This window comes from Aspergillus affinis (genome assembly GCF_023601865.1).
Source record: "Aspergillus affinis strain CMG 70 chromosome Unknown NODE_1_length_919884_cov_86_970707, whole genome shotgun sequence".
Taxonomy (NCBI): domain Eukaryota; kingdom Fungi; phylum Ascomycota; class Eurotiomycetes; order Eurotiales; family Aspergillaceae; genus Aspergillus; species Aspergillus affinis.
The window spans coordinates 16,509-32,941 of NW_026515782.1; the positions used below are offsets into that span (position 1 = coordinate 16,509).

Below are 16,433 nucleotides of genomic sequence, written 5' to 3' on the forward strand. Positions count from 1 at the left end.
TTACCGGCCATTGTGGTTGATGGGCACAAGGCTAATTGCACACAGGGCTCGAGAAGTCTAAATAAAAATGCTCAGCAATGAATAAAAGGTTTGGCGTCGTTAAGCCAAGTTTGATCATTACTCGTGAGACTATCATAGCTAAAATGACTCATTCAGGAATTCAGAAAGAGGAGTAAAGCGTGTGTGTGTCTGGGAGTGTGTGGGAGAAATAGGGACCGTTGGGTCAAGACGCCTGTGCAAAGATGATAAGAGCTCAAAAACTCAATATGATCTCCACTTCAGTGTCCTTGCCCGGCGCAGTTGGCCTCGAAGCTCGCGTGATCTCGGCCATCATGTCTTGACCATCGGGAAGCTGTTGGACTACATCGTCATCGATGATGACTTTCAAACCGCCCGGGTTGACATGAAGCACACGGGCTACAGAGTCCGGGTCCATGTTCTGCTTCCGGCAGATTTGCATCGTCAAATCATGAACCGTGCGTTCCTTCAAATACAAAGCTCGATGATATTGGTCCTGTCTCTTCCAGTCGTGATGGAACCGAACATAGAAGCAAACCGCTAAAGACTCTTGTCAGCACATACAATCCCTGGACGCATTAACCTGTATCGACCTACCTGATCCTGTACAGGGTAATTCAGGACGTTTGGACAATTTTTCAGGGAGTGGTGGTATTTTGAACACCGGTTGTGGGGATTCCTGTTCCACAGCAGCACCGGACGATGATACTCTCGATGGCTCGGTGATGACGGTGGAAGGTGAATTGGAACTTGTCGACGTCACATTAGAATATGGCCCCGTGCTACCCGTACTATCGGGACTATCGTCTGATTTTTCGAGGCTATCGCCTGATTTGGGAGGGCTCTGTGAAGCCCCGGGGAATCGAATTGGATATTGATCCGGATCGTCCTTCGGCTCACATCGCTGGGTGAGGCCAGTCATTGGCAGGTTGGAAGTGAGCGAGTCGCCGAGCATGTGCATCTCCGCATCACGGTAGATCTGTGCCTGTCGCTGTTCCTCATCCGTCCTTGCAGCGCTTTTAGCAACGCTTGAAAGGTTACCCCGTTTGCGCTTTCCGAGTTGATCATCCTCTCCAGTCTGAGACATCGCGGTCTCCCTCTGAAGTTTTCTGATGGACTTCTGCGTTTGGGAAATATCGCTGTGGAGCTTTCGTTCCGCTCCGTGGTCCCGGAATAACTTGATCTTACAAGAACACATTTCAGGAGCATTGTCGACGCCTGCGTCTTCTTCATCCGGCGCGATCATCTCGGTTTTGACGCATAGTCGGACTGGGTAACCTTTAACACCCTTGGAATGCGTGAAGTCGGTCGACAGGAAATTGAACCGGACGCCAATGCTGCATTCTCGCGCACCTGTTTGGATGTCTGCCGTCCACGTGCAACAGAATCCATCAACCGAAATTCTTTCCAACTGTATTTGGTTCCGAGGTTTACCCGCTGCCCCTTCTGCCGGGTCGAGGCAGTCAACTGCCTGTGCATCGCCACCCCTTTCCTGGGCGTCCTTCGATCCCCGTACCTCCTTCCAAAGTTGCCAGCAAGCCGAGGGATCGATTGCCTGTGCCGCTTCATCGAAGACGACACGAACCGATGTGCGGTACCTGGCAGGCCGGCTACCCGCCGGCGGTGGGACTGAATCCGCAATGGAAAGTATGTAGGTCTGACCTTTGTTGAGATATGTCATCGGAGCTTCGTTTTGATCCTTGATCATGGCCGTTGGTGCATGCAGCGTCACATTATACCGCAACCTATATCGAGCAAAAAGTTAACTTTGCCGACAGAAGAAACAGACACAAGAGATCGAAAGAACACGCCCGAAGATGGCAGAAAAAACTTACTGCTCATTGCTAGCCTCAAAGGCCTCGGTCGACTGCGGCATCTTGCTGGCCGTATTTGGACTGTGGTCGCCTTGCTTACTCACATCTTTCAACGAAATAGTGTTTGAACCTTCTTGTCGAGGCAACCCAAAGCCTTCAGTGGAAAAAGATACATTGTTGAGATATTGATCCGGATTTTGATTTAGGCCGTAATAATATTGTCCTCCTAATGCGTCGTAGGTGTCGTGGGCTACTGTGCCCGGCGAGTTGTTGGTGAATTGGTCAAATAGCGTCTCGTCGAACATTGCGTTCATCTTGCTGGATGGGGTGAGCAAGTCGCCCGCTGAAAAATGAGAGACGGGGTTCGTTATATTCAATGTATCGTCATGATTATTTTGTTTCCGAATACATGTAGGAGGAAGGGAGGCGTCGTCTAGGGTGGGATTAACGCGAACCGATGGTGCAGCCGGACTATAAATCAATGAGGTAGTCAGTGATGTGCGGGGGGGAAAAAAAGAAGAAAAAGGCAAAAAGAAAAAGAAACAAAACAAAACAGAACGATCGGTCCATTGTGAGAAGCAGAGAGCGGAAAGGGGAGAGGGAGGTAAGAGGCTCGTACCCAGTGGCGTCGGAATTCGGTCGCACAACGTCGGAAAAGGTCTCTTGGAAGTTATTGATGAGGTTCTGATTCGGCTTTTTCTTGTTTTCCCTAATTTTTGAGGCAGATAAGTTAGCACATGGGTGACTTGAGCTATCACGGCTGTTGTTTCGCGCCCGTATTGATGCTCACAAGTTGGCGGGATGGTTAAGGCGCATTGCATTCGGCGGGGCTCAGGCATCGAGACGTAAAGGGCATTCCTACCTATTGGTGAACATGGTGCAGGGAATTGAGTGAGAGCTTAGTGGTGTTTCTCAGATTGAAAGGGACGGTGCGGTCAAGCAGCACGGCTAGGATTTGGGGAGAAGAGGAAAAACAGAGGTGACATCAGGGCGGGAGGGCGGTAATTATAATTGGGCAGGATAATCTGCTAGACTGCTCGAGGGGGGGAGTTGCTCCAAGAGTCCAAGTGTCCCTCAATGTGACGGAGCTCTTCTCCCTGGCGTCCGTCATTGGACGAAGGCCGTCCAAAGGCGGAAAAGATTTCAGTCTTCACAATGGCACATCGTAATTGGGTGAGCGTCGAAAGCCACGATGACGCAGAGGGAAAAGCTGATGGGGCGATCCAATGATCATGTCCCACCCTGAATTGGTCCCTGATGGGCTCGTTCTCCACAGTGGGACGAGAATTTTCCCTACCGAGTCAGCGCCGAAAGAGGCCGTTTCATCCCCTGCTGTCCGGAGTACGGGGAGACAATACCTTGCTGACATATGGGGAGCCTCTCTGCAGCGATGAGGGGGTGATCATTAAAGTGAATCTGCAATCTGCAATACTGGTATAGCACGTAGCGTGGACGGGAAGATGGAGGGTGGAAACGACGAACAGAAGACGAAGATCCGATCCGATGCGCAGATGGTCCCTACGCGTTGCCCTCTGGAGAGCCACTGACATCATCGACAATCACGTCGACCGTCCATGACTTTTTGGATCACAGGACTGCTCACCTCACCATCCATTATCGATGGTTTTTTTGATATTGTGTTGTCAGTATGCTGCGTTGTCCATCGACGATGGCTGTCGGTGTTCCTTGATGCCTGAGGTTGAAATATGCCAAGCATTTCGCCATCTGCTCAGCCCTCAACCATTATATATAGGGGACTTTCATTCACTTGCTCACGACGGAGAGCCTGACCGACCAAAGTTAGAAACGGATTAGAATACCTCTCTCCAACTGCAAGCATTGAGCCTCTCTATCTTTCGAGATTGTGCTGAGATTTGACACCGGACAACTACTGGCCCGACCGCTTAGCACGGAATCGTCTGTGCAGTCATAGTGCAATTTGAATATTGGATACAGCCGCGTCGACTTAGCTCGACTGATTGGCAGCTCATCATGTTCATCAGGTTGTTGGGAAGATGCTGAAACGCATGAGTGTTCTGCTTTCTGTTTTAGCTCTTCTGTCACGAGGCGAGTGAGTGGGATGGGCCCATACTGATCAAGGCGTGTGGGCTGAGGAGGGTAGCCGCTGATGGTCCGGCATCGACACCATTATCCTACCTAGTCCTACTTATGTCTTCATCCCACTCCCCTACACCGATTGTTGGTGGGGGAGTCCTACCCTGCATGGAAAATCATTCAAGCAAAAAAAGTCATGATAATAAGTAACACAAGGAAGGTCGAGGAGCAGAGAAAATAATGGATATATTTATACTATGGCAAGACGTAATATCAAAGAAACGCTATACAAGAACACATTACAGACCCACAGCCGGTGCACACCTGAGCTGTCATTAGTGAGTACCAAGATCATCTCCACTAACCAGGAGCCCATTGAACCGAAATGACCAATATGCGGAAGTTTAGTTTATATCTCGAACGGCGATGGCAAGCGCTGGAAGGCAATTTATTCTTTCCCGTACGCTTTGTCGACGCCCTTCTTGTTCTTCTCGAAGATCTTCTTGCGCTGGATCTTCTGCGCAGCGGTAACATAGCCCTGTGATGATCTTATGTTAGAATAATCATTCTAGAAGCGAGAAATCAAACTTACGTTATGGGGAGTCCATTCATCCTTATCCAAAACGACTCCGTCGATGATCTCGAAGGCAGAGAGCTGGCCCTGTCGACCGGCCTTCTGGAGTTCCCGAAGAACAAGGCTGTTAATCTGTGGGTGGTCAACCAGATCCTCAAGGTCATGGCCTTGGATGTTGTTCTCCCGAGCAAGCCGCAGCAAGGCTGGCTCAGCCGGGACGATGATTGCGACAGGCTTTTGTTGATCCTGGGCGGCATAAACACAGATGTTGGCGACCAGAGGCGATGCGCGGTAGATGGATTCCAGCTTCTCCAAAGCAATATATTCGCCGTTCAGAGTTTTAACAAGGTTCTTCTTGCGATCGATAATCTTGACGTGGCCGTTCTTGTCGAACTCGGCAATATCGCCCGTCATGAACCATCCGTCATCTCGCAGAGCAACCTTAGTCTCCTCTTCGTTCTCATAGTATCCCCCAGTGACCGAGGGACCGCGGATCCACAGTTCACCTTGAGGGGGGTTATTGGAAGTGAAATAACCGGCCTCCGGAAAGTCCACCAGTTTCTCCTCGACGGATGCGGGGATGTCACCGTGGGCCTCGAAAGTCAGCGCACGAGGGTCATTTAGTGCGCCCATACCCCCGGTCTCGGTCAGTCCGTACCCACTTATGAGCGGGCAAATAGCCGTGGAGATAAACTTCTGGGTGTTTTTGGCAAGGGGACCGCCACCGGACATGCAGATGCGGAGTCTGCCACCAGTGGCATCCCGAACCTTGCTGAACACAATGGCATCCAGAAGACTAACTCCAGGAATGCCGGTTGAAAGCAAGAACTGCTTCCATGTCAAAGCGTACCCGAATAAGTTCCTGGTAAGGAAGCTGCCTGCATTCACCTTGGCGACGATGCCCTTTCGGATAGTCTCCCAGACGGCCGGAACACCGACGAGAATACTCGGGCGGAATTCAAGGATGTCGCCCTTGCAATTGCGGACCGAGGTGTCGGTGAGGGTCTTAGGAGACCCGTAACCCATCGTGGCCCCCCAGAAGAGGGCGGCATTTTCAAAGATGAACTCAATGATGTGGGCCTGGGGGAGGTAGGTCAAAAGACCGTCGCCGGGTCCTATATAGTCACCCACGATGGAAGTGGCACCGGCGACGGAGGCGACAACAGCCTTATGCTTAATGGTCACTCCTTTCGGCGTACCCGAAGTTCCCGAGGTATACATCACACAGGCCAAGTCGTCCGGCTCCGGCACGACATGTTCCGCCGGGTTTTCCTCCCCAAGCGTCTTGAGTTCGTCGAGCTCGATCACGTGGATGTTGGGGAATTGCGCCTTGAGTTTTTCCAACTCCTCCGGGTTGACTTTGGTTTCGTTGTTCAAAATAATAGTCTCGACCGTCGGTGCTTCGGACAGTGCCTTTATGAGAACCGGTAGGAGACCAGCGTCCAAGAACACGGCTTTCGATTTGGTCTGCTTGAGCGACGACCGAAGACCTTCGAGACCCAGGGTGTCATACGCAGTGACAATCGTAAAAGTCTGAGTGAAAGCGCCATGTGCAAGTGAGAGCCAGTTCATGCTATTTACCCAGTCAGTAATCTTTCCCAGTGATGCGCGCGCAGTGAGAAGCTAAGCGAAGAATTCTTACCTGGTTGCGCCGTAAAGATGGATTTTGTCGCCCTTTGTCAATCCGAGTTTCTTCAAACCCGCCCCGAGTGTGCCGACATGCTTCTGAAACTCGACAAAAGACAGGAAGTTGTAGGGACTCAATTCGAAATACGACCATTCCTTCTCGACCTCCGTCTCTCGGCCGTCAATGATTTTCTTCACCTTCTTCTTCTCTTTGTGTACGTCGAGTAGGGTTCTCGAACCGATGCATCTCGCATTACCAAACTTGTTGGCGGCGTAGGTCACGATATCGTAGACGGTCCTGACCGACGGATCGGGCTGAGTGATGAGACCATCCTTGCACCGAACGTTTCGGCGCGGAGCTGTTTCTCCGTCAACCTTTTCCACTCCCGGGACCTCGTAGGAGAAGGGGGCCCTTTTCTCCATTTTTGGCAGAATCTTCGTCTGCTGTTTGGAGGTCATCTTGGAGGTGCGCGTTGCTCGATCGGAGCTCCGTAGGCCGACCGGAAGAGGAAGTTAGAGGGAGAGTTTGCAAGCTTGGGGGCGCTTCCAGCTGATGACAAAGAAAATCGAGAGCGATCACGATAATCAAGAGCTACAGGGGTTCATTTGCGGAGGGAAGAGTCGATGAAAACAACGCAAGCGATGAGGATGGAGACAGACAGAGAGGAAGAAAGCGAGCGAAGGAGGAGCGGAGAAGACACGGCAGGGACAGGAATCGATTAATTTTAAAAACGATGGACTGGTCGCGGGGAAACGAGAGAGCTCTGTCGCTCTGCAGGCAGCACCAACACCAGACCGGACTAGACTCCAGACTACGAAGTCGCCCAGTGTCTCGGCAGAAAGGCTGCTCGTGCGCCGACTGGAAGTACCCAGGTGATCGACGTTGGGTAACGCTGTGCTGGAAAATCCCCAGGAAAGGTGTCAAAGTCAAAACGTGTTGGGTATTATTTACGATGATGATTGTCGGCTGACCAACTCATCCGGCGTTAATCATAATTCATAATTCCAGCTCTGTAAAAAAGCTGGACGTGGCCCCCGGGGGAAGTGCTGACTACGCCGCGGTTCCCCTCTTTGGCGTCGGCTGCTCTGCCTTTCTCCTCTTCTCTCTTTCTCTCCTCTCTCGCTCTCCGCCGATTGAGCCTCGGTTTCTCCTGATCTAGGTGGCCATGGGTACCTGCAAGCTAGCTTCATACTTCATACTCCATTCCAGCTGGCCCTCGCTCAACATCGCAACGGCCCAAGTGGGTGTTTCAAGTGGATCAACGGACCGGGACCCACGACGGCAACCAGACTGACTAGTGGGCGATGCAAAGCGTTCGTTTTCGCGTGCATCGGCCAGATTCGTGAGGTGGTCTGGGTTGGCAGGTTTCGTTGCAAGCACAGCCCCAATCATTCTTCCTGGACCCTCTCTGACCCTAGGGCCCTGAAGCTCGGCTGCGGCCAAGTCTCCTGACAGGAGGACGCCCCGATCGTGGCCCAATTAGACGGCGTCGGGGCTTTTTTTTGCCTGAGGCCTGTGTCGCGTCACGTTGGCCAGGAGATACACAAGGATGAGAGTCTGCGAACGAACACGGACGACAGGTCTTGCGGACTGTTTATCGCCCATCTTGTGACACCTCGGTTTCGCGACCAGATTAAGTTTGAGTGGCCCGCCAGGTGAATGAAAGCACCTTTACAATAAGGTTCAAAAACAAGACTGCATTCAACAAAGCCGCCCACAATCTACCACTGGGCCTTCTAATTCTAACTGTGTCGCGCGACCAAAGAATCCACCGCCCTCTTGCCCATGTCTTTGAGCGTGCTCTGCATGATCTCTAGAATACTGACTTCCAACCCCAGTTGTTGTCGACACCAGTTTCTCAACTCAATCCCAACCAAACTATCTAACCCCAATGTGGCAAGAGGCTGTTCCAAGTCCATGTCGTCCGCACTCTGCATCATGAACCCGTACAAGGTCTTTCCGATCTCCTTGGCTAAATACTCAACCGTGTCGTCCCCGAGAGTGCTGACTCCTCTCGACGTGATCTGCGAAAGGAACGATTTCAGCCCTTCGTTAGTGGTCAACGAAGCGTCCGAGGTGGTTTCGAGGTTTCGATACACGGAGAAACGGCGATCCCTCTTCCAGATAATGCGGTTGTTGGGATCTGCCAAGGGCATGTAGGAAGCGACGCCCACGGAGATCTCGCTGGGGTTGGTGAGGGCGTTAGCCGCTTGACTGGGTTGCGACCGGGCGATCGCGAGGCGGACGGTTTCCACCAAGTCTTCCTCCGTTAGCAGATTTGCGGACAGGAATTTGAAGTACTCGATCAGGTTGGGCGACTCGGAGACAAAGCCAACGTCTTCCATGACACCCAGATCGATAACGGACGCGGCAAGGCCCAGTGAATGCCGATACTGCACAAACGCGTCCAAGAACGTGTTGGCAGCTGCATAGTTTGCCTGACCAAACTGGCCCATCAGTCCGCTAACGGAACTAAACAACACTAGGAAGTCGAGGTCGCTCAGTGCATTGTGCAGATTCCAAGTACCGTCGACCTTCGGAAGAATCGCGGTCTTCCAATCCTCGTATGTCATCGTGTCAATGGCCCGGTCCTGTAATGGTGAAAATTAGCGCCCGAAAATTGTCCTTGGGAGACATCACAAGAATCATACCTGGAGAGCCATGGACAACTGTATAACGCCACGAACAGGCTTCTCTGCTTGGGTTGCTACATGTTGTACATCACCAAGATTGGCGACCGAGCCTTTGAAGACCTGGACCTGACAGCCCAGAACTTCTAATTCTTGAATGAAATGCTCAGTCTTCTCAGATCTCCCCGACCGTGAAAGGAAGACAATATGTTTAGCACCGTTTTCGACGAGCCAAGAGGCGATTGATCGTCCTACGCCACCAAGGCCTCCGACAAGCAGGTAACTTGCATCTTCATGCAAAGGTAGATCTGGATGGCGGGCAGCACAAGGAAGATCCTTGAGATCATCCGGCATGCGAACCGTAAGCTTGCCGATGTGGGTTCCTCTCTGCATGAACCGGAACGCATCTCCGATCTCGCTCGCTGCGAAGGTCTTGATAGGTCGGATGGGCTGAATAAAGCCTTGCTCGAAGTACTTCGCACATTCACGCAAAATCCTGTCAAAATTAGCAAATCGTATCAACTGTCCGGCTCATTTGGTCTCACCTTCCGCAAAGTGCTGGGCGCTCCGCTTCCAAGTGACGAGCATCAAGGCCGATGAACGTTCTGTTTTCAGTAAACTGCATCATGTCCAATTTTGCATGACCATAAAAGTCTCGTTTGCCGATTTCTGGATAACGCGGTCAGTGGAGGAGCATTCCTTCGACCATAGCTGTAATACTCACCAATCATGGTACCGAATGGAGCAATTGACTTCCAGGTATCGTGCAAATACTCGCCGGCAAGGGAGTTTAGTGCAACATCCACACCACGCCCACCTGTTGCCTCGAGGACAGATGGCAGGAAGGAGTTACTATGTGAGTCAAAAATCTGAGAACGAGGCAAGCCGAAATTCTTTATGAGAAAATCCACTTTTTCTTGGCTGCCCACGGTAGCGAAGACCTGGAAGGACTGGTGAGCGATGCTACATATATTTGTCGACGGAGTCTTACCTTTGCTCCGACCATCTGAGCAATTTGGATGGCTGATATACCCACACCACCGGCAGCGGAGTGGATTAAGATGGTCTGTAGTAAAGTTAGCCGCAGACCCCTGATAGTAACTTGCGTATAGCACCTACATCGCCCTTTTCAAGGTGACGCAAATGAAGCAAACCGTATATCACGGTAATAAATGTGATAGGCATTGTTGCTGCTTCCTCTAGATCCAAGCCATTAGGAATCTTGGCCAAAAGCTCTGCTGTGGTAATGACGCGGTTCGAGAAGCAGTAAGGTACCATCATGAAGATCCGATCACCAGGAGCAAAGTCTGTCACATCAGGGCCGACGGCCTCAACAATTCCAGAGCATTCACCTCCCAGATCATCACCATCAATCAGACCTTGAGTTTGAAGAACATCCTGCAACTGTTAGTTATATACTTGGGGCGTGAAAGAATGGACCTACTCTGAAATTCACACCAACAGTGTGAGGACGGACAGCAACCTCTTGCCCCTTCAGTGGCCTAGATGCATCAACGTTCTTCTCCCAGCGCAGGCTGTCAATCATTCCCTTTTGTCCAATCTTGAGGACTTTGTCAACGACATTTTCGGCTGCGGACGCAAGTTCGTCACGGACAGAGACCCAGTGATATCTGGAAGAGTAAACGGTGCCTTCATGCAAAGCAAACTCATAATCTGGGTCCAATTGGGGATCGTTGTCGGGTCTGAATATCTGCTCATAGACCTGCACTGTTTTCTCAGTTGCGACAGAATCCTGGACGTTGTCTATCTCGAAAGTGGTAAAGCTAGCCTGCTTCTCCGATCGCAAGGTTCGCGCAAATCCCAGAGTTTGTGCATATCGAGGATCCTTGGCACCCATTTGAATTGGTCGGGTTAGCCATAACAAATGTGCGGACTCGAGATTAGAGGAAAATTGTATCACTCGCTCAAGGTTCTGCTGATCAATATTGTCAAAGAAGGGCGCCTCCAGTTCCAGCAAGGATATGATATCTTGATCCGAAGGCAGTTTCTCCTTCAAGGAGCGAAGGTCCGTGGGATAACCGGCACTCTCAAAAGCACGTCTGTACAATTCCACCAATGAGTTGACCTCATCTCGGTACAGCACGGTAACTCGCTTCTTCTCGGGCGCTGGTTGAGCAACGGAGGAAATCATGCTGGCGGTGACCTGATACGGGAGCTCATTGTCGTAGGCAAGGGCATCGACACCTGTGAATCCGGCGTCCCGCAACTCCTGGTTCCATCTCTCTGGTGATACAAATGGTGCCTCAAGACGATTATCTTCATCCCCAAGCCACCATCCCGGGAAGCCACCCTGGATCTGTCAGCAATCCGAATAATTTCGCAAAGCGTTGTTGCCACCTACCATGATGAAGCTCATCCATTTCGCCTCTGGTACCTTTGTTAGCCATGCCAATCAATGACGGGACTGACTTACGTATATCCAGTTCTTGAAGGAGGAATCGGCCCTTTGGATGAAGTAGCTTCTTCACGTTCCTCAGTGTCTCTTGAAGTGATGCAGTTGCGTGGATTACCTGGCAAGGTCAGAGCTCGAAGGTACGATATATCAGCGGGAAACCCACATTGGCTGCTAGGATCAAGTCATAAGAGCCCTCTTCAAAGCCCTGCCCCAGGGGATCCTTGCTAATGTCCAGGACGGAGAAATCAATGTTAGGATGATCTTTGAAGCGCTCTTTGGCCGCCACAAAAAACCCGGAAGAGATGTCAGTATAGCTGTACTTGGAATATAGTGGTTCGCCAAATTCCGATTGAAGTCCCGAAAGCAAATTGGAAGTCGTGCCGCCTGTGCCAGCTCCAATCTCCAGCACCCTCAGGGTGGGCTTGTTATGGCCGAGACTCTGCAGAAATGGAGAATAATCCCAGCATAAATCGAAAAACGCGTAAATCTGGAGAGTCAGATTGGGCCTTCTGCTTTTTCGTCTTATGCCTGCTTACCTGTGTCAAGACACCTCCTTCCATCAGGAGCTCCAGGGTATCAACTGATCCCTCGTATCTGGCCTGGGCGTTTTCATGAACACGTCGAATAGCCGTTGCTACCCAATGAACGGGACCGGCATTGAACTCCTCCGTCATGGATTGAATCAGCGATAGACGGCTTTGTGCACCCAGGGTGGCGAGCTGTTTACCCTCAGGGAGAATTTTGTTCTCTCCTCTCCCCGTCGTCTCAACGAATGTGTTCAGCCAGGTTCGGAATTTGACGAGGTGATTTTCCTGGGTCTCTATGGACTCGATAGCCTTCACTGTATCCGTTGCAAGCAGAAAGAAGTATTTCTCCAGAGCGATTAGGTATTTTCGAAGATCCAACGGCGCACGAATGAGATCTTTGGTGTCAAGGAAATCAACGTCAGGCTTCCACACAAGTTGAACAGCGTTCTTGGGTTTCTCTTCGACGTCTGTACTGTTTCCCAAGCCGGTCACTCTCAGACCTTTCATCTCGTACACAATTCTACCATCGACGGTGGCAACTTCATCACCTGACCACGCATCCATGAAGTCTTTATAAGATGAAGCGGTCGCTCTCAGCTCCTTCATTCCACCAGATATGTAAATCTCATCAATGTATGTGGGCATGCTCAGTTGTTTGAAGAGCGACGGTTTACCCTCGTGCTGAGCCACTGTCATTAACTGCAATAGCTTATCCAATGTGCAAGGATGAAGCTCATAAAACGATTCGGTGTCAAGATGGGCGTTTTCAATGATAGCAACGGCTTCGTTGCCTGTGGGGTCAGCCGATATTTCTCGCAGTCCCTGGAAAGCCGGACCATAAGTGAAGCCGATGTTTTGCATCGTGGTATACCAGCGACTCGCAGTAATCTTTCGGAGGAAGTCTGGCTGAGACACTTTACGGTCCTCTGTTGGATGAATTGGTCCAGCCTTTGCTTGGCCAGAACAATGCTCGCTCCAAGTCGAACCGTTGAAGGAGGTGATGCGGAAATCCCACCAGTCGGAATCCGTCGTGGTAGTAAGTTTGGCTTTTTTGAATGTGGTCACCACGTCGTTCGATTTGGAGTCACTGACAATCATGGCAGTGCGTATGGCCAAGCCTCGTACGGAGTAGTCTGACCTTCCGGTTAGCTGGCGGATGGCTTCACCCGCCATGCAGACGTAACCAGCGCCCTTTTCCACCATTAGCATATAATGACCAATGCGGATATCAAGAAATACTCACGGGGAAGACAATGTCAGTGCCGACTTGATGATCCCGAACCCAGCCCACTTCATCGAGTCTCAACAGGTTTCGCCATGTTGGCTCCAGGTGGCTACTACCTCCGAGGCGAACACCAAGGGTCTCATGAGGAAGGAACTTTCGCTCTCTCCACTCCTTGGAGATGCGGCTTTCCTCCCAGTATTTCACCGAGTGGTCCCACGAATAAGCCGGCAGATCTGTAAGTACAGTACCAACTGGGTTCAAAGCTTCCAGATTCACGGACACATTGTTCACCCAGAGGTTTCCGATGGCATTGTAGATCGACTCAGTGTCGTCCTTACCACGTTGCAAACTTGGCAAGTATGTGAGAGAGGCTCCCTCGGCCTGGAATATCTGTCTCAACGGCCCCGCGAGTGCGGAATGGGGTCCAATTTCAAAGAAGATGGGATTCTGGAGATTAGCCTTGATGATATTCCGTACTCCGGTATCGAAGAGAACAGGATTCTCCAGGTTTTGCCGCCAGTAGGACGCATTGAACACGTTGGCAGTGTCAATCAATTTCCCGATTGCAGTCGAGAAGAATGGAATGCTGGGCTTTTCGCTCGTGCGAATCTCAGCAATCGACTCTTCATAGGCAGCACCATATGCCTTCATGTGATCTGAGAGCAGTTAGTATCTATTAATTACACACGCAACGACAAGGCACTCACGCGAGTGATAGGCGTTATCGACATGAAGCTGACGAACAAAAACATCTGGAGATTCCTTTTTCAGATTCTCGATAAAGGTTTCCAGTGCTTCGCGATCACCGGATATGGTCGTGCTGTTCGGACTATTCTCACACCCGATGACGACACCATCGATTAGAGACGACCGCAATTGCTCGGCACCAAGTCCTACGGCGGCCATGGCACCATCGGCTAGCTTCTCCCGCGTGACCAAACCTCTAAAGTACGCTGCCAGCAGCGCGTCCTTCTTGGTTATAGCGCCGGTCGCGTATGCGGCGGCGATCTCTCCGCTGGAATGGCCGACGACAGCAGCCGGGTTGACCCCCCAGCTACGCAGGAGGTTGACAAGGGCGACCTGAATTGCAGTACAAAGCGGCTGAGAGAACTCAGCCTTTGAGATCTGACTCTTCAGCTTTAGCTTAGAAAGTTCGTCTGTGTCTTTGTTAATAGGTGTTCCATTCAAAAGAATTCCGTTCTTACCTAGAATATTCCACGACGGAGGAGTGTGGCATTGCGACAAAATATTATCCATGTCTTGAATGTCCTCGTAAACTTGAGGGAAGTCTTCAATCAGCTTCTTCCCCATCTGGGCCCATTGAGCACCTTGGCCCGTGAAGACGAAGACAAGCGACTTCGGGGTGTTCTTTGCCTTGGCGGTAGACTGCGTCAGTAGAGAGTCGACGCCGTCAGACACAGCAAAAGTGCGATAGTCATGATGCTGCCTTCTAGTAGCGAGGGTGTATGCCAGATCTTGGAGACGAGATGGTCCATGTCGTTCGATATACTTTGAGTGTTTCTCGACGGACATTTGAAGAGAGACGTCACTCTTCGCGGAGAAGAGGAGCAAGTTGAGTCTCGGGGCCTCGGCTTCGGTGACACTTCCTCCTTGTTTAATCCCAAAGGATGCAGCCGAGTCCACGATGACCTGAGATGTCAGCCGATTATGAGCTAAAATCCCAGGAATGATGTCTTACGTGTCCGTTAGAGCCACCAATGCCAAATGAATTCACGCTGACTCTCTCGTGACGACCGGCTGGCCACTTCATCGCCTCGAGAGGCACGGTGAGCTTGCCTTCATCCCAGGGAACTAATCATTTTGTTAGAAATGAAGCTAGAAAGGTACTTGGTTCTCAACATACTCTTAGGGTTTGGCGATTGAAAGTTAACGTTCGGTGGAATGGTCAGATGCTCCAGTGCCAGAACTGCTTTAATGATCGCCGAGTTGGCACTTGCGGACTCGGAGTGACCAATGTTGGATTTTACCTTGGGTGTGTCAGTGTGAATCAACTGACGATCAAGTAAGAGCTCCTCACCGATCCAATGATCATGCCCTCCTTTCCAAAGACCCGGGCCACGGCGCTGGCCTCGATTGGGTCACCAACTGGAGTGCCCGTTCCATGGCACTCGAAAAACGCGGTTTGGCAGTATTCCTCTTCGGAAAAGCCGGCAGCTGCGTAGGCTGCGCGCATTAATGCCTCGTGTGCTTCAGTGTTTGGCTGTGTGATGCCGGCGGTTTTTCCATCGTCATTGCAGACAGTCGAGCGGATGATACCTCTGATGGGATTGCCATCCCGCAGAGCATCATCAAGCTTCTTAACTACGATAGACGAGACAGCCTCTGCCCTGCCGTAGCCGGATGCATTGGCATCGAAAGAGCGACAACGCCCATCACCTGAGTTCACTCCGTGGGCGCCCAGTACACAAGAGAGGGCAGGGCTAAGGATCAGGTTTGTACCGCCGACGATAGCGGATTCACAGTCACCACTGACAAGAGCCTTACATGCCGAATCTAGGGCGACCATTGCGGCTGAGCAGCCAGTTTTAATCGTCATACTATATGTCTGGTTAGACCATTATCAATTTCGGTTTCATTTGGCCACCCACCTTGGTCCTTTCAGATCGAGCTCGTAGGATACACGATTGCCTATTGTTGGTAAGTTCAAGCATCCTTTTCTTCTGAACGACGTTTAACTTACTCGTCATCAAGTCCAAGTGACCAGTCAGAGCCAAGAAGGCATGTGGCTCTGAGTCTTTTGCGTGCATTTCGATCCAGTCCTGGGTCACTTAGCAAGATCCCTGCACCGCAATTCGACACGGCCAACATACCTCTGCGAAAGTTCCCACGTACACTCCGATATTCTTCCCCCTAACGTCTCCTTCTCCGGCATTTTCTAGCGACTCATACACAGTCTCTAGCAGAATTCGCTGTTGCGGATCTACTTGCTCCACCTGTGACGCAGTCATAGAGAAGAAACCCGCATCAAAAACAGCAGGATCTTGCTGCAGGAAGTTGCCTTCTTTGCTGCGGATAGTACCCGGCTTCCCGGAGGGATTATGGAAGCCATCTTCATTCCAGCGTGTAGGAGGCACGGGGATCATTCCCTCCTTTTTATTCATGAGAAGATCCCAGAATGATTCGGTGTCATTGCAGCCGCCGGGTAGACGCATTCCCATGCCAATGATGGCAATCGGGGGAGGGGGGGTTGTGGATTGCTTCTGTGATGTGGTGTGTCTGATCAGGCTGTCAGCTAAGGCCTTTAGAGGGGTGGTGATTGCTACACACCCATTCGTGTATCCATTCGAATGTTCATTGGTAAGTCCATTCAGTCCATCTCCATTGGCGCTACCGTTTAATTCTTGACCCATGTTGCTGTTTGTCTTCGTCGCTCAATTCTACCAGCCTATTCTAAGCTCTCGGTCTCCTGAAAGCTCACCAAGTCGCAGGCAAGGGTAGATCTAGGCCTTATATACGATGACCGCGCCACCTAGGCAGGAGCAGATACTAGGCATACACTCCATTTCCGCCCTAGGATCTCCGCCGT

At 51.1% G+C, this 16,433-nt stretch overlaps 3 protein-coding genes across 3 annotated transcripts; all 3 read right to left on the reverse strand.

Annotated features, from left to right (window-relative positions):
- Positions 1-253: 253 nt before the first annotated feature.
- Positions 254-2,708, reverse strand: KD926_003925 (uncharacterized protein; the record flags this gene model as incomplete). Its single annotated transcript, XM_053102074.1, has 5 exons — positions 254-558; positions 616-1,763; positions 1,854-2,303; positions 2,452-2,541; positions 2,695-2,708. 5 exons carry the CDS (start codon positions 2,706-2,708, stop codon positions 254-256), a joined length of 2,007 nt encoding a protein of 668 aa, XP_052961068.1.
- Positions 2,709-4,186: 1,478 nt separating this feature from the next.
- KD926_003926 (fatty acid activator Faa4) lies at positions 4,187-6,510 on the reverse strand (the record flags this gene model as incomplete). Its single annotated transcript, XM_053103175.1, has 4 exons — positions 4,187-4,211; positions 4,352-4,425; positions 4,480-6,034; positions 6,104-6,510. 4 exons carry the CDS (start codon positions 6,508-6,510, stop codon positions 4,187-4,189), a joined length of 2,061 nt encoding a protein of 686 aa, XP_052961069.1.
- A 733-nt stretch (positions 6,511-7,243) lies between these two features.
- On the reverse strand, positions 7,244-16,257 carry KD926_003927 (type I polyketide synthase; the record flags this gene model as incomplete). Its single annotated transcript, XM_053104279.1, has 21 exons — positions 7,244-7,536; positions 7,836-8,679; positions 8,740-9,214; positions 9,264-9,387; positions 9,443-9,659; positions 9,710-9,784; positions 9,838-10,116; positions 10,163-11,029; positions 11,081-11,106; positions 11,153-11,249; positions 11,298-11,621; positions 11,671-12,852; positions 12,905-13,542; positions 13,594-14,536; positions 14,586-14,698; positions 14,751-14,874; positions 14,925-15,444; positions 15,496-15,535; positions 15,588-15,666; positions 15,718-16,123; positions 16,175-16,257. The coding sequence occupies 21 exons, from the start codon at positions 16,255-16,257 to the stop codon at positions 7,244-7,246; spliced, it is 7,749 nt and encodes a 2,582-aa protein (XP_052961070.1).
- Between the last annotated feature and the right edge of the window lie 176 nt (positions 16,258-16,433).